This window comes from Bos grunniens, chromosome 8, assembly GCF_055505025.1.
Source record: "Bos grunniens cultivar Pamir isolate PY7600 chromosome 8, Bosgru_T2T1.0, whole genome shotgun sequence".
In the NCBI taxonomy this organism is placed as follows: Eukaryota; Metazoa; Chordata; class Mammalia; order Artiodactyla; family Bovidae; genus Bos; species Bos grunniens.
In genome coordinates, this window is record NC_141172.1 from 102,898,408 (window position 1) to 102,920,028 (window position 21,621).

At 53.3% G+C, this 21,621-nt stretch overlaps 1 protein-coding gene and 1 long non-coding RNA gene across 18 annotated transcripts; both read right to left on the reverse strand.

Moving 5' to 3' along the window:
• Positions 1-163: 163 nt before the first annotated feature.
• Positions 164-10,358, reverse strand: LOC147367849 (uncharacterized). 5 transcript variants are annotated; one of them, XR_015169336.1, is made up of 3 exons: positions 10,216-10,358; positions 1,499-1,541; positions 341-829 (listed from the first exon to the last, which is right to left on the reverse strand). It is a non-coding gene; the product is annotated as an uncharacterized LOC147367849 (long non-coding RNA). The 5 variants fall into 5 exon arrangements; XR_015169337.1 differs by lacking the exon at positions 10,216-10,358 and adding an exon at positions 2,315-2,501; XR_015169334.1 differs by having other exon boundaries at positions 704-826.
• Positions 10,359-11,787: 1,429 nt separating this feature from the next.
• KIF12 (kinesin family member 12) lies at positions 11,788-19,939 on the reverse strand. 13 transcript variants are annotated; one of them, XR_015169331.1, is made up of 19 exons: positions 19,476-19,517; positions 19,340-19,405; positions 19,164-19,242; positions 18,875-19,002; positions 18,679-18,754; positions 17,901-18,035; positions 17,601-17,736; positions 16,546-16,637; positions 16,219-16,375; positions 15,419-15,537; positions 15,232-15,336; positions 14,546-14,648; positions 14,373-14,463; positions 14,041-14,173; positions 13,619-13,709; positions 13,449-13,547; positions 12,720-12,820; positions 12,505-12,623; positions 11,788-12,200 (listed from the first exon to the last, which is right to left on the reverse strand). XR_015169331.1 is itself a non-coding variant. In XM_086414599.1 (19 exons), the coding sequence occupies exons 3-19, from the start codon at positions 19,230-19,232 to the stop codon at positions 12,100-12,102; spliced, it is 1,809 nt and encodes a 602-aa protein (XP_086270725.1). In that variant the 5' UTR covers positions 19,233-19,242; positions 19,340-19,405; positions 19,700-19,939; the 3' UTR covers positions 11,788-12,099. The 13 variants fall into 13 exon arrangements, 9 of the variants coding, with proteins under 9 accessions (XP_086270725.1, XP_086270722.1, XP_086270721.1 ...); XR_015169329.1 differs by having other exon boundaries at positions 16,219-16,411; XM_086414599.1 differs by lacking the exon at positions 19,476-19,517 and adding an exon at positions 19,700-19,939 and having other exon boundaries at positions 14,087-14,173.
• Between the last annotated feature and the right edge of the window lie 1,682 nt (positions 19,940-21,621).

Consider the following 21,621-nt stretch of genomic DNA (forward strand, 5'->3'; position numbering starts at 1 on the left):
TGCGCTTTAGTTAATACTACTGTGAAAAGTAAAGTCTTAGTTGTTCAGTTGTGTCCGACTCTTTGTGACCTCATGGCCTGTAGCCCTCTAGGCTCCTCAGTATCACTTGTGAATCTCCCGATTTTTTTTTTTTATGACATAGTATTTCTTCATATTCTCAGAATTGGACTCAAAGTTTCAAGCTTCATTCAAATTTTTTTAAATCACTAAGATAATACATTTTCTCGACTTTAAGCAGTAATACTAGATGCCAAAATATATGGAACTATATTAAAGTTTTGAGTGAATATAAATTAGAAATCCAGCATTCTATTCATACGAAGTCAAACAAGAGGAATCAAAATGTCATTAGGTTTTTTTAGATAGGCAAAATTTCATAAATTTTCTAATATGATTACACATACTATATATTTGTTGTTCAGTCACTAAGTTGTGTCCGACTCTTCAGCCTCATGCACTACAGCATGCCAGGCTTCCCTGTCCTTCACTGTCTCTCGGGGTTTGCTCAAACTCATGTCCCCTGAGTCGATGATGCCATCCAACCATCCTCTGTCGTCCCCTTCTCCTCCTGCCCTTAATCTTTCCCAGCATCAAGGTCTTTTCCAATGAGTCAGCTCTGCGCATCAGGGGCCAAAGTGCTGGATCTTCAGCTTCAGCATCAGTCCTTTCAATGAATATTCAGAGTTGATTTCCTTTAGGATTGAGTGGTTTAATCTCCTTACCATCCAAGGAACTCTCGAGAGTCTTCTCCAACGCCACAGGTCGAAAGCATCAATTCTCAGGCGCTCAGCCTTCTTTATGGTCCAACTCTCACATCCATACATGACTGCTGGAAAAATCATAGCTTTGACTATATGGACCTTTGTTGGCAAAGTGATGCCTCTGCTTTTTAATACCCTGTCTAGGTTGGTCATAGCTTTTCTTCCAGGGAGCAAGCGTCTTTTAGTTTCATGGCTGCAGTCGCCACCTGCAGTGACTTTGGAGCCCAAGAAAATTAAGTCTGTCACTGTATCCGTTGTTTCCCCCATCTCTTTGCAGGGAGAAATATCAATAATCTCAGATATGCAGATGACACCACCCTAATGGCAGAAAGTGAAAAGGAACTAAAGAGCCTCTTGATGAGGGTAAAAGAGGAGAGTGGAAAAGCTAGTTTAAAACACAACATTCAAAAAACTAGGATCACAGTATCCGGTCCCATCACTTCATGGCAAATAGATGGAGGAAAAAATGGAAACAGTGACAATTATCTTCCCTCTTGTTCACAGAGTTTCTCAAGCTTTTATGGTTTGTTTCATGGTGATGGTGAGGAGGCAGTCTGAATTAAAAAGGGCGCTGAGAGCCAGAGGCCTTGACTTGTTCGATACAACTTTGGGGATGACCTTCCCTCTCCGAAGCCCACTTTTCTCACCTGTTAATGGAAGATAGGAATCCCTGATCTGACAAGAGGTCAAGTGAGCACTGTGTGTGAAAGTACTCTCTAAGCAGTCCAGTGCCTCACCTGTGTGGTGGTGTCAGGATGTCTGTCTTTGAAGAAACCAAATCTGATAAAAGAATGAAAAAAATCACAACGAATCATGAACAGGAACAGAGCCATCCTGTAAAGGTTGCCTACAGGGTACCACAGTGGCTCATCTGATCTTCATGGAGAGTCTGCATTGTCAGGACTGTCAACCCCCCTGGCCCCAAGGGAAGCCTAAGACCCACACGGGTGTAGAAGAATCCCAGCCTCTTTTGGGGCAAAATTATTCAACCAGCAGCACAACCCCTCCTGGGGGAGGGGAGATGCCGGGAGGATGGGCCCAGGATGTTGATCTCTTCTCCCACTTCCAGAGATGTTTGCTCTCCTGAGATTATTAACCAAAGCAAACAGTGAGAACAAACTCTGACAAAGCCCACCTGGACTTTGAGCTGTTTTTTAAAAATTAATCCAGAACCACAAGGACGCAAGGCTGGCAGTAAACAGGAGTGCTGACCCTCTTCCCGCTCTGGCCCTTGGGGTGGAAGGAGAGAGGCTCTGGGGCCCCTGTCCTCCTAAAGGATCCGGGGTCCAAGGGTCCACTGAAATTGGCTGGGTCCCAGAACCCTTTCAAGGGGAGGGCAAGGGCCTGACCACACAGGAGACCTCCGAGCCTCAGAGCCAGTGCAGGAGGAAATGGAGGCCTGTTTCAGATGAGCACTCTGGGCCTCAGAGAAGGAAAAGAACTTGTTCAAAGTTCCCCAGCTTGGGGGTGATGCAGCTGGAGGTCAAATTGGCCTGGCTCCAGAGCCCAGGCTTTCCCCCATCCTTTATTCATCCGTTCACTCATTCACTTACCAAACATGCTCTCCAGGCTTGGTGCTGAGGATAGGATGGAAAACAGGACACGCTCCCCAGGGCTCTGCCCCCAGAAGCAAATCTGGCATGATGAGTAGAAATCAGCCAGCCAAAAAGGCAGGCATAGGGTGCGGGTCAGTGGGGAGGAGGAGAGGGTATTCCAGACAGAGGAAACAGCAACTGTAAAGGCTTCGAGGAGGATGGTGGAGAGAGAAATGTATATGGAATGCAAAAACAAACAAGCCAAACCACAGGTCTGGAGCTTGGGAGACAAAGAGAGACGTGGAGCAAGCCGGGCCGGGGAGGTGGTGAGGACCAGCAGGGAGGACTCCGACACCAGCTCAAGGGGATTGCTGGCTGGCTGGAGTATCTGGGGAGCCATGGCGCATTTTCAGAAGTGCTTCTGGAGAGATGGGTGAGGAGGCAGTGCAAGTGGGAAGCTCAGGGAAGCAACTCACTGGGAGGTTTTCCAGGAAGAAGGAAGGGGCCGGAGCACTGGGATCTGGAGAATGGACCAGCAGGAACATCAAAGACATTATTAGGTGGAGGTGGCCAAGATTGGGACCTTCCTCTGCTAATGGAGGAAGTGCGTGGCAGGGAGACCTTGCCTCCCCACGGCGAGGTATCCAGCTGTGGGCCTCATCCTAGGGCCTGACGCTGCCCAGTTTCTTCAGACTCAGAGCCACAACCCTTCCTTCGAGAGGAAGCTGGAGGCGGCAGCACCCAGGACTCCACGACAGTGATGGAGGAGGCGTTATTCTCACCGGCCGGCTCTGTCTAGGTTTTGTTCCCCATTCATGTCACAAAGAGCCAGGCCACCCACAGGCTTGAGTTCCAGTCCTTGTGACTTGTTGGGTGACTGCCGCAGTCTTTTCTCTCCTTGACCTCACCCTCCTCCTCTGGATTCCTGATGAAGGTATAATCTCATGTGACAGAGGTGAAATGAGCACTGGGTGAGGGGCCTTTGTGAAAGTGCTCCCAGTGTTCATATGGGAAGGACAAATGTCATCACAGGCACTTCGCACAGCATGTGGTATCAGGTAAAGGCCCCATAGGCAGCAGAAATCACGCGCAAGAAGGTGTGAGCACCCCACGTCCACTAGAGGGCAGCAGAGAACGTCAGAAAGAAAAGGAATTTGTTCACAGGTTCCTCCTTACAGACCTGGAGGCAGAGGCCAAGAATCAAGGCCAGCAGAAGTGGTAGAACCAGGGTTGGAATCCAGCTTTCCTTGCCTCAAGCCTGCTTACAGCCCTCTGATGAGCGTAAAACACTCAGCTTCTGCCTTGCCTATCCCCACCCCGGCCACAGACCTGGATGCTTAGATGAGCCTCCTTTAAAACTAGTTTCCTGCCAGTGAATTCAGTTCTCCTGGTGAACTAGGATTGGGTATCACTGCTGTTGAGCACAAGGGCTGCGACCACCTGAATAAGCACTTAGGTTCATAATGTGTGCCAGGTCCAACGCTGAGGACCCAACAAGCATGTCATATCGCATCCTCTGGTTAAAGTTCCGTCATTTCACTATGATGTGTAGCCCCATTTGGCAGATAGGGAAATCGAGGCCAAGAGATCAGATGACTTGGTGTCAAGGGTCACCCAGCCAGTGAGTAGTGATCCAAACCCAGATGTGTCTCCCTGACTGCCGAGTCACTCTGCTGACCTCCCAGATCCTTGTCCCCGGATACACAGTGGCCTGTGGCTGTGTTCTTTCAGACACCTGGAGCAGAGGGGTGGCTGTCTCCCTCCTGTACACCTCACAGCATGAATGAGCCTGGTTCTCCCTTCCCCGGCCAAGAGCACGCTTGCTTTCTGCCACAGCAAGACTTGGCCCTTCTTTTCTTCCTCAGAGACCAGCACTGTGCTGGCCACTTAACAGCAGCTCAGAGACCACCTGCTAATCAACTGACTTAGAACCGTGAGCAGAAATGTAGGTCAGACCCTAGAAAAGACCACCCAACTAGAAGACAGCTGAGGGAGACTGGGAGACTGAAATAACCATGGCCAAACCCTTGAATCACGACCCATGAATGAGTGACTGGGGTATTCCCAGACACAATTTTAAAAGCAAAGGTCCCTTGAGTCGCTGATTTTGAGTTATTCTGTGCATGATGGCTGGCAGGATCCTCAAGACTTCATCCAGCAGAGTGATGACTGAGCTGCTGAACTTTGCACCCAGACTGTCCCGGGTTCCAGTCATGGCTGTGACCCCTTCCTGCCTGTTTGGTCTTAACTGACTTCAACTTCCTCAACCTGTCTTTTCCTCTGTTAAATGGGGTTCATAAGAACTAATAAGGGTGTATAAGAATGTCACTTTCTTGCTCCTTGGAGACAGCTTAGCAAATAATAAACGTTAACCCTGGGTGGAGGGTCCTCTTGCGTGCGTACTCAGTCATGTCCGACTCTTTGCGACCCTATGGACAGAAGTCCACCAGGCTCCTCTGTCCAAGGAATTTTCCAGGCAAGAATACTGGAGTCAGTGGCCATTTCCTTTTACAGGGGATCTTCCCGACCCAGGGGTTGAACCTGCATCTTTCGCATCTCCTACGTTGGCAGGCAGATTCTTTACCATTGGGCCACCTGGGAAGCCAGAGGATTCCCTTGCCTGTGTGCACACTTAGTCGCTTCCGTCATGTCTGACTCTTTGCGACCCCATGGACTGTAACCCACCAGGCTCCTCTGACCATGGTATTCTCCAGGCAAGAATATTGGGCTGCTGTGCCCTCCTCCAGGGGATTGTCTCTATCCAGGGGTCAAACCTCATGATTTGATGCAGCAGATTCTTTACCGTTGGGCCACCCAGGAAGCCAGAGGATCCCCTTAGATCTTGTCAATTCAGCCTCACGATTGTGGGAGCAGGTGGCTCAGCTTGCAGAAGCAGCCCAGAAAGTGCGACACTTTGGAGTTGGGTGTCCTGGAGAAGCAGCTGCCCCAAGAACAGAGCTTGTGGCCCAGGGCGTGGCTTGCTTTGTACCCCGGAAGAAAGGGCTCCCAGAGGAATAAACTCCCTAAGACCTGGTGTGCATCAGGAAGAGGACACAGCAGTTTTCCTGCTCTTTGCAGGCTGGTCTTATCTGCCCTGCATTAAATAAAGCAGGACCTCAGCAGGCCTGCCCGACTCCTGGCTGACCGAGTTGACGTCACCCAGTATCCTTGGAGGGATGAAAATAGCTCTGAAATCACGAGACAAGCCAGACTCCTTGGAAAGTCCCACTGGCCTTTCTTGAATGAAGACAAATGCATCTCTAGCGATCAGCCTCCCTGGAAGGAGAGTGGGAAGTCTTCCCTGGTTTTCCATTGGGTGACAGAGTCCTGAGTGGCTAATCGCTCCCTGGAAGAACCCGTATTAGAAGGCTCACCTTGTAGGAAGGAACTAGCAGAGCTGGATGTCAACTTCATGAGTTTGTATAACCAGAGTCCAGATATTGATGCAATTCCTCTCCTGGAAAACAGGACTGGTAGAATATTTGTGCTGAAAGCATCCATTAGTAATAAAAATAGTAATAACAGCCAGCATGTATTTAGCACTGACCACTTGCCAGGTTCTGTCCTAAACAGTTTACATGGATTCACTTCTTTAATCCTCATATCATCCCCTATGAGCACATTAACCAATCTTATCCCTATTTTCAGAGGAGGACTTAGATTCAGAGAGTTTAGTTACCTTTTCCAGGCTCCCATAACCATACATTGGGCAGACAAGCTGAGAGAGGGAGAGGGTTTGCCAAGGTTCTGTAGCCAGGAGACCACCCATACAAAAGGCTGGATTTTCGGGGTCCATTTCTAATTCTCTTGATTCTGGCTAGGCTGCACAGAATCCTCCTTCTGGGGGTAGCCTGTGAATAATTACTGTATCTCTGGAGGTGATGAGGTTTCCTCAATGGGTTAAAAGAACTTGAGAAGTCCATTCCTCCACCTTATTAAAGACCTCTGTAGAGTCCGACTCTGTTGGGCTGTTGAGATTCAATGGAACTTAACTTCTCCAAGGAGGCTGCTCTTTCTTCTTAGTGGTTCCTGGTTAGATGAAAAGCCCTCCTCTATTATCCCTTCCTTTGTGGTCCTACTGAGTAACACTTGGCACGGTTGTTGAGCTCACCTATTCAAGAGCCAGAACACCCTAGCCCAAATCCCACTTCTGCCACCTGCTAGCTGTGTGACCTTGGGAAAATTTCTGAGCCTCTTCTTGTCTTGGTTTCCTCACTGTAAGATGAAGATAATAATAGTACCTACCTCACAGAGTTGTTGTGAGAAATGCAACCTGGATTCATGGCCAGTGCTGAGAACGATGCTTGGTACCAGAGAAATATGCTAATCATTATTACTTATTTCATTGCATAGCAATTGTCACTTTGATTGTCCTTTTACCCCACTTGATTGGAAGCTCTCTGAGAACAGAGCGGTGGCTTAAGGTCCGGCCAGGGTCCTCATGCCTAGTAGGCCAGGCCTGGCCTTCAAATAAGGACTTTGGCTCAGTGGTGAAGAATCTGCCTGCAATGCAGAAGATGTGGGTTCAATCCCTGGGTTGGGAAGATCCCCTCAAGAAGGAAATGGCAACCCACTCCAGTATGCTTGCCTGGAAAACCCCATTGGACAGAGAAGCCTGGTGGGCTACAGTCCCTGGGTGTCACTAAAGAGTTGGATATGACTTAGAAAATAAACAACAAAATGTACAATGAGTGAGAGAGAGTGTAATCAGAGCCAGAGGCTGAAAGAACGTTCTCGAGGAAGATACTTGTGGCCAGCAGCTTGGTTTTTTTTTTGGCTGTGCTATGTATCCATTGTGGCTCTCAGGCTTAATTGTCCTGTGGCATGTGGGATCTTAGTTCCCCGACAGGGGATGGAACCTGTGTCCCCTGCATTGGAAGGCAGATTCTTAACCACTGGACCACCAGGGGAAGTCCCTATGGCCTTCTTTGCCGGCCTGTAAGCATGGATGTCAGTGATGGCCAGCGGGTTTGTAGATCTGTTGCCAAGCAGGCTTAGAATCCAGGTCTCCTGACTCCAGTCCTGGTCTCCATCCAATTCGTTTACAAGTTCTAGTAACTGCTGCTCCTTGTTTCATAGCAAGACTACCCCCACCTACCCAATCACATTCCATCATGTTTGCTTAAAAAAAAGGTCGACAGAGAATTCCCTGGTGGTTCAGTGGTTAGGACTCTGCACATTCACTGCTGAGAATGTGAGTTCAAATCCTGGTCAGGAAACTAACACCCCATAAGCTGTGCAGCGTGGCCAAAAATAAAACTTAAATAAATAAATAAAGGAAGACAAGTCTTTGGAAGCTCCGCAAGGAGAAACAGGAAAAATAATCGAGGACACAAGATATCCCTCAAAGGGGCTGAAATCAAGTCAGTTTGGTGTACAAAACTGAATTAATATGAGTTGGAGCAAATGTGTCATTAGTCAAAGGGAAGAAAGACCCTGAGTGAGAGAAAGTAGTATGTGAGAGAAAGCTGACGCAGAGAGGGGATGGGGGTGAGAAGTTCTCAGCAGGTAGATCTTCACAAGCTCTCGTGCTCTCTCCACCTTTTCTGGTCCACCTTGGGGTTGGTCACTGAGATGAAACCTCATAACCTTTTGAACCCAAGCACCCACATGAGTGCTTTTCCTGAAGTTTCTCTCCTCCTACTGTAATGTTTTCACCATGCTGCCCATTCTGCACCGGCTGATGGTTAGAGTCCCCAGGGATCTGGAGAACTGGATCAGGGCTCCAGACATGAGGTTGATCTCTGGATTTGACACCATTCTAGAAACTCCCGGATGGCCTTCCAAGCACTGGTAAACACCCCCACGCCTAGCCAGAGATTCCAGAGAACCCCTCCCAACTGCTACACAAAGTTTTACAGTTTCCAAGAGCTCTTCTACGGATTTGGAATTCTGGGAAATTCCCACAGCGCTTCAGGATTTCTAATAGCTGTCCTGGTTCTAATGTATCAGAGACCGTCTTCTAAGTTTGACAGTTCTGGAGAACTGCTACCCTATGTCATGGGGGCCAAAGAACATCCCCCAATTCCAACATTCTGGGGAAAGTCAGGAGTGTCCTGTGGGATCTACAGTTCCGAGTAATGACAATCCTGGGATCCTGCGGACTTCCTCCAGGGTTAGGGACTCTGGACAAGCTGCAGTTCTTGAGTAAGGATGCTAAGAGGGAGGTAGACACACGGTATATGACATGGGGGTAGTGAGGACTCATCGCCTTCAGTCCTGTATCTATCTCTGGGAAAGTAAGTAGGGATTTTGCTGAACTGGAACCAGGAAACTTGAAAATCGTGGCTGGCTCCAGCGGGGGAAGGAATTGTCCAAACAAGAATGAACCGGCCACAGCCAGGGTCCCCCTGGGTGGTCCTGTCCATGCTTCCCAAGGCTGCCAAGGAAAACTTTCACGCTCAGTTCCAGGGGCCTCCTCTGCCTGAGGCTAGAGACCTCCCAGCAAGCAGGGGCACATACAGTAAGTGAGATAAGGAACCTGGGGAGTGGAAGAGCCCCGGCTCAAACCTGCCGAGCCACACAAGCTGATGCAGCGTCAAAACCGTCTAGAGCAGAAACAAGTGGCTTTACGGCGATTATTAGGCTCCCCCTCCTTCCACCCTTCACATCTCTGCAAAAATGTCACCTGCGTGAGACCCTTCTTAACGCCCCTGTTTCAGAATTGCACCCGCCCTGACCCATGGACCTCCCTCCTCTCTTTTGCTCCATAGCCTTTATCACTATCTGATGTCCCATCTGTTTTGCCCATTTTCTTGTTTCTTGTCTGTGTTAACAGTAAGGCTTCTTATGCTCCTTATTGTTAACAGTAAGGCTCCTCAATGCCGGCCCAAAGTGGGTTCTCAATTTGTTAAGTAAAATTTTTTGGAACCCAGATTGTCAATTGCATCAGATTGTCACACTGACTGAAAGCAGCTTTTGGCTAAATTGTCCGCAGCAGACAAAGCCCTGTGCTGCAATCTTTCCACGTGTCAGTGGATTTAATCCCCATGACTGACCCATGAGGGGCTACTACTATTCTTGTATCTGTTCTGCAGATGGGGTGACTTGGGCTCAAAGCAGTTAAGACACCTGCCCAGGACCACTCACGGTAAGTGATGACACTGAGACTTGAACTTATGTTACTCCATCTATGGACTGAACTCCAGCCACCCTGCCTGGCCCAGGGCCTGTGGTGTACGGCCATCACCCCACCTCCCTGGGTTCTGCCTCCGTGGACTCTAACCTTCTACAAACACCTCTCTTCTCAGTCACAGGTCTTGCCTTTCAATACCTGGCTACTGTCGTCTCCAGCTTGGGCTGACCCTGCCGGCCCCAGCCTCAGGGACCAGCTCTCCAGACAGAGCCTCAGGAGTCAGAAGCCCTGCAGTGCGGAGGCTCAGCGAGGCCCACCCCAGGCCACACTGCACACACAAGCATAGCTGAGAGGCACCCTGCTTTCTTATTTTTGGGTCCGTACTTCCATGGGACAAAGAGGGCATAACTATGGAACGTTACCTGGGCTACTTTCCACACTGGTGGGCACAAGTGTACTGCGTCTTTCCTTGCTTGGTCTTGTGCTGGGGAGTGGGATGGGAGCAATCGGACTTGATTTTCTTGACTTTTCTCGGACCAGGCCTATGGGCAGGTCTGAACACTGTGGCGGATGATGGCTATGACACCTCCCCAGGGTGTCCCCAGTCCTGATTCTCTCCAGTGGCTCCCTAGCTTGTCCTCTGGCCTCAGTATCCCTCTCCCCAAGTGCTCCCCGAGCCCGTGGCTGAGGCTGGCCTGCCTGGGGTCTTGCCTGAGCCCAGTGTCCAGTGCCCAGGTCTCAGGGGCTGCCAGCCCGAGCAGGGCTCAGGTGCCACTGGTTGAGGTGTCTCACCTCTCCCTACACCGGTCATCTCATCGGTCTCCCTCCTCCAGTTCACGCTTACCAGTCAGTGCGCCTGCCACAGTGGCCAGCATGATCTAAAGGCACCTCGAAGCTGGTAGCTCCTCAAGACCCTTCCGTGGTTCCCCTTTGCCCTTGGGACAGACCCCAACTCCCAAAGTGGCTGAGGCCACGCACTTCTAGAATGGTCTTGGAAACCTTTGGAATTCTGAACCTTTGGCGCTGCAGCCCGCTCCTCACCCCCACCTGCCCTGGGCCAACTGCCATTCACCCTTAATCATGACTCTGCTTGGCAAACCTTCCCTGATGATTTCTGACTGGGTGACCCTCTGTGCCTCCAGCGCTCCGGGTTTCTCCCATCAAAGCGTGCGTGTGAGGTTGTAAATGCTTACTGTCTGCCCCCCACCAGACTGTGAGCTCCCTGGGCAGAGCCAGCTTGTCCCTGTCAGTCTTCTTTGCCACCTTGATTTACAGTTGATGCCAGTGGTGTTTACTGAATGAGTGAGTGAATGTGTGAACAAACAACGGGATGAGCCACGTGGGGTCTCAGTTTCCCTAACCATAAAATGGGAGACTTAGGGTTAGCCTCGTGGCTCTTTCTGTAGTGGGGTCCTCCCACTCACGCCCCCAATTTCACAAGTCATATCTGGACTTACCTCTAACTGTGGACCCACAGCATCCTACTGGGCATGTGCCAGAATCATGATATTCCTAATCTCCTTGCCCCTCACTAGAGATCAACAGGACAGGGAGCCATGTCAAAAGGACTGAAAACCAGGAAGTGGTCCCGGGAGGGTGCGGGCCTTGCCCAGGGGCTCAGAGCAGATCTGCAGCTTCAGAAGTCAGGCCCTGTGATGCGGTACCAGGACACACGCAGCTGGCACAGAGCGTGCGAGCCCCTCAGCCCACCACCTGCCCCAGCTCAAGGCCAGAGCAGTCTCCCCCAGGCCTCCTTCATGGAGATGCTCACCACTCCCTCTCCCCATGCCTGCCAAATGGTACACAGTAGTTGCTCAATTAAAATGTGTACAGTAACTAAAATTGTTCTCCAATTTATGGATCGCCCACCCAGGGGCTCTAAGGGTAGGGCTAATGACAACCTCCTCCAAAAGGACTTATGCTACACGCTGCACTCCCTATGATTTCAACCCTGAATATTCAAGGAAGGACTGATGCTGAAGCTGAAGCTCCAGTATTTTGGCCACCTGATGCGAAGAGCCGAGTCACTGGAAAAGACCCTGATGTTGGGAAAGATTGAGAGCATGAGGAGAAAGGAGTAATAGAGGATGAGATGGTTGGAGGGCATCATTGACTCAACGGACATGAGTTTGAGCAAACTCCGGGAGATGGTGAAGGACGGAAGCCTGGCATGCTGTAGTCCATGGGGTCCCGAAGAGCCGGACACAACTGAGTAACTGAGCAACACATTAAAGGGGGTTCTCCTCTATTTCAGGAGAACCTGAAATATTCCTGATCTGAAGGGGAAGGGGACAGTCATCCCTGCCGGGAGTCCTGGTCTCCTCTTCCTCAGGACCCCTCCCCTAAGAACCCCTCCTCTCTGGGTTTCTCCCAAGGGCCAGAGCCTGACTAGTCAGAAGATAAGACCAACCAGACCTGGAGCTGATGTCTCTCTTTATTCATATACTTCATCACTTGTGGCCTGGTTTCTCCTGAATCCAGTCTCATTTCTCCAAGTCTGGGGTGGCACCCACCCTTTGCATCCCCAGTCTGCCCCATCAGCCCCCACGCCCAGGCCTGGTCTCTGCCCAGGCCAGCTGCAGACTGGAGCAGCAGCTGCTATGCCATTGAACAGATGGAGAGACTGAAACCCAGCATGCAGAGCCCAGCCCAAGGCCACATGAAGGTCTCCTGGGTTCCCACGCTGCCCACACAGGCAGGGAGGGCCTGGCTAGGGCTCCGTGTGCCCTCAGCGAGGGGGTGGCTGGCTCCGGCCACGTCGCAGGGAGGTGCCAATTTGGTCTCTGAGGGCCTCCAGTCTCCGGGCCAGGTTTGGAACTGCAGCCCCACCTAAAGGGCACACGGTGCGGCTTGAGGCCATCACCTCCTTGGGCCTTGCCCACCCAGGCCCATCAGGGTCCCAGCAGCCTCTGGGGAAGTCTCAGATGGCCCTCCCAGCTCAATCTGCCATGCACACCACGGGCCCCAGAATATATCTGGGAGAGAATTCTAGGTTTGAGAAATAGAAAGATCGTAGACTCTCACCACTTAATCCGCCCCCTATTTCAGAAATGGGAAGACTAAGGTTTGGAGGTGAGTTCCGGCCCAAGATCACAGAGAACGCTAACAGCCCTCCTCTCGCGCCCTTCTTCACCTCTCAGCACTGGTGATGCGTTTAGCGGCCCCGCGGGCAGGGGAGGTGCAGAGGGCATCACTTTCTCCTTGGTCAGCATCTCCGCCAGAACCTGGGTCTGAGTCCACTCACTGCGACTCCTGGGCCAGGGGAGTTGGGTGGTGGGAAGTGAGCCTTCAGTTTCCCCGGCCTTTCCCCTAACCCCCTATCCCCCAGTGCCCTAGGGCTGGGCTCACCTCTCTCTCGAGCACTTGGCAGAGCTAGGGCAGCATGGGGGTGCCCAGGGCGGGGGCCGGGCGGACAGGGGCCAGTCACCTGGGGCCTTAGAGCCAAACACCTGCAGGAGAGACCAGAGTCCACAGGGCTGGGTGATCTCAGCCCTGGGTCTGTGCCCCACTTCCCTGGGGCTGATCATGATACCACGCTCCCTGCCAGGCCTGCCCTAGGGGGCACTAAGAATGTCTGATGAGCATAAAGGGCTGGGGGTCCCTTTTCCTGTGGGCAGTGGGTGGCCCTTGTGAAGTCCTCTCTGGAGACTAGGCACTCCACAAGGGCCGGAACCACGTCTGCTCTGTGAATCCTCAGTGCCCAGAACAGGGGCTGCCACAAAGCAAGGAGTTTAGGGGAGAGTTACTGAATAAGTGAATACTCACTCATTAAGTAAATACATTCATTGACTCATTCATTCAGTGCATAAATGAGTAATGTGTAAGTGAATAAATGAATAAGCCAACAGCAGAGTAAGTTCCCAAAAGAAGGTAGAATGGGGAGGACCGAGGGCGAGGAGAGGTTAACAGCTACTTCGAACCCCGGGCAGAGAGAACCCAAAGCCAGCCACTTCCCGCCATGACCCAGCCCAGGACCCTGGAGTCCCCACAGTTCTGGAGCCTTCCAGACTACAGACCCCTAGCTCCAGGTCTCCAGTTCTCCCTGGCCTTCCCTCCTTCCACCTCGGCCTTTCCTACCTGGGGCAGGTGGAGTTCCCTCCGTGGGCAGGCCCAGTGGGCCAGCGGTGCATGGCACAGGGGGCAGAGTTGGCAGCGGGGGCAGAGGGGTGGCGGGGCCTGCAAGAGGTCGTGTCAGGGGCTCCGTGATGTCCCTGCCTCTCCCTTCCCCGGGCTGGGCAGAGACTCACGTGGCACAGGAGAGGTGGCACCATCACACAGGGACATGGTGGGGCGGGGCCAGGGCCTGGCTGCTGAAGGTAGCAGGCAGAGAGGAGACGCCTGGAAAGAAGGGTGGGCTCTGTCTGCCTTGAGCCCTCAAAGCTACCACCAGCCTGGCACCCAAGTCCTGCTTTTAACAAACGCTCGTGGAGCCCGAACTACATGCTGGGCACTGTTTTCAGATCTTTACATATGAATTCACGCCATCCAGTCTTTAGGACAATCCCGGGAGGCAGGCACTGTATCGCCTCCGTTTTACAGAAGGAAAAATCCAGGCGGTGAGAGGTTAACGGACTCACCCAAGGTCACACAGCTGGTGGCAGAGCTGGGGTCTAAGCCCTGGGGGTCTGGATCCAGAGGGCAGATCTGGCTGAGCCACCCCCTTTCCCACCTGCCCTCCATCCTGAAGGCTGGTCTCAGCCGGCAGCCGCGCTCACCGCTCCAGCTCGCGGACCTGTTGGGCCAGGATGCGCTGCTCGCCGTGGGCCAGGTCCCGGCTGCTCTGCAGCTGCTTCTTCTCTTTCCTGGGAGGCAGGGCCGGTGGGGGCATCAGTCAACTCCTCCTCACTGCAGCACAGTATGAGCCCCAGGAGGCAGGCGGGGACAGAAGAGGAACCGGCGGGGGGCGGGGGGCGGCGGGGGGGACCAGAGAGGGGAGACATCTTGGCAGAGGGGGCCCCGCAGTGAGGGGTGGGCCACAGAGTCCAGGCTAGGGGAGTCTACCTGAGCCTCTCATTCTCCAGCATGAACTCCTGCAGCATCCCGTAGAGGTTCCGCTGAGCCCAGGCCGCCCGGGCCCCACTGAGTCCAGAGGCTGCAAGGAAGAGGGAGGCAGCTGGAGCCCCAGGAGCCCCAGAGCCGATCCTCATTTCACCCCCACCCCAGGGAGCTCATACCCTTGGGGTCCATTTGGCCCAGTTGGGACCGCAGGTGAAGGTTCTCCTCCTGCAGCTGCAATAACTCAGTCTCCAGGTGCTGGGGCGGCTTTACCTTGGGGGGCTGCAGAGAAAGAGGCCAGGGCTGCCGTTTACGGTTGCACAGGTTTCGCACTGCACAAGGCGGTCTGGGGTAGGGGAGTAAGTGGAGCCTAAAATCCAGCCCAGGCTCCACTTGCCCACTTGGAATCCTGGCCCAGGGTTACATATACTTGGCGGGGACACCTTGTCCTAATGGCAGCAAAGTGCCATGTGGCCTCGGCTGTCTCCCTGGAAAGCCTGCTCTAAACTGCTCCCTGTCCAACCCCAAACTCACTTCTGTCCAAACCTTGGTCCAGATTCTGACCCCAAATAAGACCCCACATCAGACTCCAACTTAACTCAGACTTAGTCACGATACCAGCTAGGATGTTGGCTAGACTCTGAAGCATGTCCTGAATCAGACTCCAAGCCTAAACCTACCCTAACCCTGACTGCAACCCCACCCTGCCCAAGCATAACCCCATCATCAAGATTTCAACCCTGATCCCTGCTCTGACTCAGTCTCAGACTTCAACCGTGGCACTGACTCAGTCTCCAGCTGTTGGATGGTGCCCACCACCTCCCCTGCCTGTCCCTCTGCTCTGCCTGTGGCTCTCTCCACTCACCCTGGGGGCCTGTGGCCGAGTGGTGACCCGCTGAGCTCGGCTTGCATATCGCAGGGTGCTGAGGGTCTCGGGAAGGCACTGGGCTGAGGGGGACACGCAGGCCACCTGGGGAGGACTGCCCCTGAGTGCCCCTCTCTGGGAGCCCTCCCTCAGGACCCAGCCCTCCCTCCCAGCCTCCCGTGGATACCATGAGGGTGACCCCATGCCCCCCTAGCGAATCTGCCAGCAGCTTGGTGAGCTTGCTGTCCCGGAAGGGGATGTGGCTCTGCTTCCGCTGAGGGTCCAGCAGCAGCGAGATGCAGTGACCTGGGTGGGGAAAGCATGGTCACCCTCCATGTCCAAGGCCACCCAGCTGGTACACTGCAGAGCTAGGTCTTCACCAGGTTTGTATGTCTCTAGGGTGTCTCTTTCCATATGATCTCATTACCCATTCAGACTGCTTGGCCACCAGACTAGGGCTCCCACCTTGATCCCTAATGCCCACCAAAGGGCCTGGCAAAGGGACTTAGGTAATGTCTGACAAATGGACTGAATGAAGAGATGTTTCCTACACATCTCCCCACACACGCCGAGAGGAAGGCCAAGGTAGGTCCCAGCTATTAGAGACCTCAAGGCCAATGACCTGGGGGATGGGGAGATGGGAAGACAGGTTAGTGCCCTTCTCCTCCCTGGGCCTCAGTCTTCCCAAATACAACAAGGGTCAAGTTGAATGTCTGAGGGCTCACACTCTGCACTGAGTGTGTTTCTACCCGCCCCCCCCCCCCCATTAGAATTCAACTGTATCCTCAGCGTTTATAGATTCACAAAGTTCTATGAGAGAAAGCATGAGACACCAGCAAGCTGAGGCCCCAGGGAGGCCTGTGGCTGCTGGATCATAGCTCTTTAACTCTCCTCCATTCCCAATTACTCCCCTGGCTTCCCCACTGTGGATGGCTGTGGGCGAGGCACAGAGGAAGGACTCGGGCAGTCAGTCCACTCAGATCTCACCCAGGGCCAGCAGGCTGCGGTTGATGCTGTTGGCCTCAAGCATCAGCTCCCCACGGGATCCTGTGGCCACCACCTTCTCACTGCCAGCCAGGTCTACAAAGCACAGCTTCCCGCCGGCAGGGAGTTCCCCGGCGTCCACAGGAGGCATCTGCTGGGGCTGGAGGATCAGGGCTCCATGGGGACTTGGGAGGGGCTGTCATCATTAAAATCACAGGGCCAAGGGTTTCCACTCTTACCTCCCATGCACGCCCAAGTTGGTTTATACATCTAGAGGCAGACCCTTGCTGGGTGGCCCTGGGCCGCTCCTTTCCAAGCTGAGGCACTCACAGTTTGGTGGCTGATGTAGAGTGTGAGCAGAGCATGGCTTCGGCTGGAGGCCTGGTTCAGGGTGTGAGCGGAGCTCCTTCGACGGCTAAGACCTAGAGAGGAAAAACATCCTAGAGTTGGATGTGGTAGGAAGAGCAAGTTGTCACCAATGAATAAAAAAGGAGCGAAGACATCCTGATACCTGAGGGGTCAGCTGGTGCAAAGGCACAGAGACAGGAGTGGAATGATGGGTGTTGAATTGGGTTCTAGCTTGAACAGGTGAAAGGGGACTGGAGAGAACTGAGGGGAAGAATGTCAGTCTGATTCACATTTTATTAATATCAACATCTCTCCATTGCTGTGTGAATAGAGAGAAACTCAGGCAGAGAGATCAACTGCGAGGTATGCCACAACGCTCGGCCGGAACCCCGAGACTGGCCACAGCGGGTGCTCAATAAATAGCTGATGAATGGATGCATGAGACCAAAACAGAAGAGCCTTTAGGCTAGGGCTTCCCAGGTGGCTCGGTGGTAAAGAATCCACCTGCCAATGCAGGATTCACGTGTTCAATCCCTAGGTCGGGAAGATCCCCTGAAGGAGGAAATATTCTTGCTGGGATAATCCCATGGACAGAGGAGCCTGGAGGGATACAGTCCATGGGGTCACAAAGAGTTGGACACAACTTAGCTATTGAGTATGCAAGAAGTATGACCTTTACTCTCAGGGTTCTGGAAAGGTCTGGAAAGGGATAGGGATGTGGTTTGCTTTGTTTGATGGAGAAGCATGCACTTGAAGGGGGGGATCCCTCCAGGAGGTACAATTGAGGCTTGACCGAGGCAGAAGCCCAGTGCTGCAGAGAAGGGTGGGAAGAGTCTGGAAGGCAGTATCAGCAGGCCTGAGGGGTAGGAGTGGGGGGCACCCTTGGTTTGTATCTGAACTGTTGGTTTGCTGGCCCTTTTCTCCCACAGGGGTCATCTCTGAACCCACAGCTCCAGCGTGGGGCCCTGAAGGCACTGGGTGAACAGGTAAAAAACTTGCGTCCCACATATCCCAAAGCAGCTTGAAGTAGCACGCACCCATTTGCAGAAGTTCCATGAGGGCCCCCAGGCTCCCAAACTCCACCACCCGCAGCTGCTCCACATAGAAGCCCCGGGTCTTGTTCCAGCGAACAGGGAGGGGCCGGGGAGCCCCCAGACTCAGCAAGTCCCGAATCTGAAAGAGGAAGGTGGAGGGTGAGGGAGGGGCCGGAGTCCTTGTTTCATCCACCCTCAGACCTTATTGTCGACAAACCCCCACCTATTCTATTTCCAGTTTCCTTGGAAAGAAATGCCTCCCTTTCCTTATGGGCTGTCTTCCTAGCCATCCCAGTCCCCCACCTGCTCATTGTAGATCTCCAGGTAAGAAGCATGGAGAGTGACAGGAACATCCAGGTGCTGCACTCGGTCTAACAGCCAGGTGAAGGTCCTCTGCATGATGCCAGCCAGGCTGGGGGGTACAGGCACCCCCTCTCCCTGGGAGCAGAAACAGCTGAGCCTGGGGCTGGGCTACCACCATCACCACCACCGTTATAATTACTCTTTGTAGAGCACTGTGCTGGGAGAAGGCAATGGCACCGCACTCCAGTACTCTTGCCTGGAAAATCCCATGGACAGAGGAGCCTGGTAGGCTGCAGTCCATGAGGTAGCTAAGAGTCCGACACGACAGAGCGACTTCTCTTTCACTTTTCACTTTCATGCACTGGAGAAGGAAATGGCAACCCACTCCAGTGTTCTTGCCTGGAGAATCCCAGGGAAGGGGGAGCCTGGTGGGCTGCCGTCTATGAGGTCGCACAGAGTCGGACACGACTGACGAGACTTAGCAGCACCAGCAGCAGAACACTGTGCCAAGTTCCCATACCCACATCTCATTTAATTCTCAGTCAGTGCTATCTCTTTCATTTTACAGATGAAAAACCTGAGAGCTAGGAAGGGGACACCTGAACCCAGGTGCTCTGGATTGGCCGAGACCCTCTACCTTCCCTGATCTTTCCTCGCCTGAAAATAAATGGAGCTGGGCTGCGTCTTCCAATTCCTTTCCCTCTGGGAGTCTGCGCTCCGCAAGGCTTCTCGCCCACCCATCCCTGACCCCCGGGGGCTCTGCTAGAGCTCGGCTCACCTGGGGAGGAGGTCCGGTCAGGGTGTAGGTCTTCCCGGAGCCGGTCTGGCCGAAGGTGAAGACCGTGCAGGAGAAGCTGCGGGCCGCGGGAGTGTGGCTGTACAGAGGCTGGTGCGTGGCTGGGTGGGGGGAGAAGGGAGGGAGGGGGGCCGGGGGCGGGGCCGTGCGCGGGAGGAGCGCCCGCGGCCTCACTCACCCGCGCAGCGCCAGCTCGCCCAGACGCCGCACGCCGCACGCACGGAACACGTCATCTTGGGTGCTCGCTCCGTCCAGCACCGCGCCGAAGCGGAAAGCCACGTCCGGGCCCCCGCCCGGGGGGCTCACCTGGGGAAGGGGGCCGTAGAGAAGAGGGCGGGGCACCCTGGGGAGGGCGGAGCTCGCCTCGGGGAGGGCGGGGCCTGGGGGAAATTGACCTGGAGGGACCTGGCGTGTTCCCCGAAGGTGGGTTTTTTTTTGGGGGGGGGGGGTGGTGTGGAAGTCCTCACCTGCAGAGTCCGGGTCCCTGAGCAGTGCAGCACGCTCTGCTCCCCTCGACGCAGCTCGGCAGCGCTCATGGGACGCACCCTGTGGTCGGACGAGGAGGGGAGGGGGCTGATGGTCCATCCTGAAATCTCCATCAGTCCCTTCCTAGCCGCACCCCTCCGAGCCAACCTACACCTACCTGAGCACCACCTGGATGGGCGTTTCTGGCCCCTCCGGCCCCTGCTCCAGGTTCCGCGCGGGGTCCCTGTGGCAGCAACTCGAGTTAACCATCCGTGTCCCAGCGGTTTCTTGAACCTCCCTAAATCTGTACTTACCCGTCGGGCGACCCGCGTTCCTCCATGTTCTGCTTGGCACACGGAGTTAGCTCCGCCCGAGTCTCGTTCTTTTCCCTCCCCAGTACCCTCCCCCTTCACATTGGGACTGGCTATACACACTTACATCCACCACTCTCATCGCCCCCCTTTCCCAGGCAATCATCCATCCGGAAAGGCTCGACCTGCCCAGGGCTAACTAGTTAAAGATTTACCCAACCTCCCACCTGTGTGGTGGAAAAGTCTGGAGTTAGAGGGTTCGGGAGTCTGAGGATCTCTTGCCCTTGGCCAGTCCCATCAGGAGGGACCACCAGACCAATCTCCTCTGTGCACAGATGGGGATACCGAGGCCGGGACTGGGACAAGCTCAGCCCAGGCCACACAGTCTGAGCAGAGCATGGGACCAGGCTCTTCCTACTCTCTCCACATACTTCTTCCCTTTTGTGATCTTCCTTCCCACCTCACCCCTCCGCAGCAGTTCCAGCTGCTTCCAGCTGAGCCCAGGGAGGGGAGAGGGGTCTAGAAGGATGGGAGGGGCCCAGGTCCCAGTTCCAGGAAGATGTGGCTGGATTGAATTCCTGAGTTTAGCGGTCTATAAGGCTCTGAAGCATCTGGTTTAAACTTTGGGTCACCTGCCTCTCCAAGGCCAGGGCAGTTGTTTAACCCTCTCCTGGCCTGGCTGATGAGAGCAGCAGAGATGTCTGTGAATGTGCTGAGGTGGGGCAGTCACCCATTCAGTGCCAGTCTCCATGCAGGGCACCAGGACGAGAGAATCCCATATAGATCCTGCCCCTTCTGAGCTCACATCTTGCTAGGAAAACAGGTAAGTACAATCTAGTGTAGCGGTTTAAGGGGAGGGTGGATTTGGAGGCTTGTAGGAGCAGGAACCCTGATGGCAGAAAGTGAAGGAGAACTAAATAGCCTCTTGATGAAAGTGAAAGAGGAGAGTGAAAAAGTTGGCTTAAAGCTCAACATTCAGAAAACTAAGATTATGGCATCCGGTCCCATCACTTCATGGCAGATAGATGGGGAAACAGTGGAAATAGTGGCTGACTTTATTTTTCTGGGCTTCAGAATCACTGCAGATGGTGATTGCAGCCATGAAATGAAAAGACGCTTACTCTCTGAAGGAAAGTTATGACCAACCTAGACAGCATATTAAAAAGCAGAGACATTACTTTGCCAACAAAGGTCCATCTAGTCAAGGCTATGGTTTTTCCAGTAGTCATGTATGGATGTGAGAGTTGGACTATAAAGAAAGCTGAATGCTGAAGAATTGATGCTTTTGAACTGTAGTGTTGGAGAAGACTCTTGAGAGTCCCTTGGCCTGCAAGGAGATCCAACCAGTCCATCCTAAAGGAGATTAGTCCTAGGTGTTCATTGAAAGGACTGATGTTGAAGCTGAAACTCCAATACTTTGGCCACCTGATGCGAAGAGCTGACTCATTGGAAAAGACCCTGATGCTGAGAAAGATTGAGGGCAGGAAGAGAAGGGAACGACAGAAGATGAGATGGTTGGATAGCATCATCGACTCGATGGACATGGGTTTGGGTGGACTCTGGGAGTTGGTGATGGACAGGGAGGCCTGGTGTGCTGTGGTTCATGGGGTCGCAAAGAGTCGGACACGACTGAGCCACTGAACTGAACTGAACTGAGGAGCAGGAAGGTGAGAGTGGTGGGTGAGGGTGTTCTAGGCAGAAGGAACACCCTGCCGGAAGGCCAGGGTGGGAGGGGAGATATGTGTGGCACTGAGAGGATTGAAGCTGGGCCCCACTTGTGAAAGGCACATCAAAGAATCTGGACTCATTCCCTGGAGGATCAGGAAGCCAGTGAAGGGTTACCAACAGGAAAGTGACACTGTCAACTGGTATTGACTGTTTATAATTATTGCCATTGTGGCTCTCTCTGCCTGTTTTCTGAATATTTCTGTTAATTCCTTTTCCCTCAAACAAACATTAGGATGAAAGTTCTGATCATCACCCCCTCTCAATGTAACATGATCTGTATACCATAAATGACAGCCAACTATCAGAGCAACCCAAATAGCGAATGACGTACCTTGGGTGGCAGTGAGTTCCCCACTACTGAAGGCATGCATGCAAGAGCCAGTTGACTTTCTGGGTTTATAGGGCTACTAGCTAGATCTGG

What these genes read in the sequence shown, in the direction of transcription:
- KIF12 (XM_086414595.1), bottom strand. Translation starts at nt 19,501, where the DNA reads ATGGAGGAACGCGGGTCGCCCGACGG. An exon ending in GGGCCAAATGGACCCCAAGG is followed by an intron (nt 14,464 to 14,545) that starts GTATGAGCTCCC and finishes TCTTCCTTGCAG; the next exon opens with CCTCTGGACTCAGTGGGGCC. An exon ending in GGGAACTCCACCTGCCCCAG is followed by an intron (nt 12,821 to 13,448) that starts GTAGGAAAGGCC and finishes TCTCTCCTGCAG; the next exon opens with GTGTTTGGCTCTAAGGCCCC.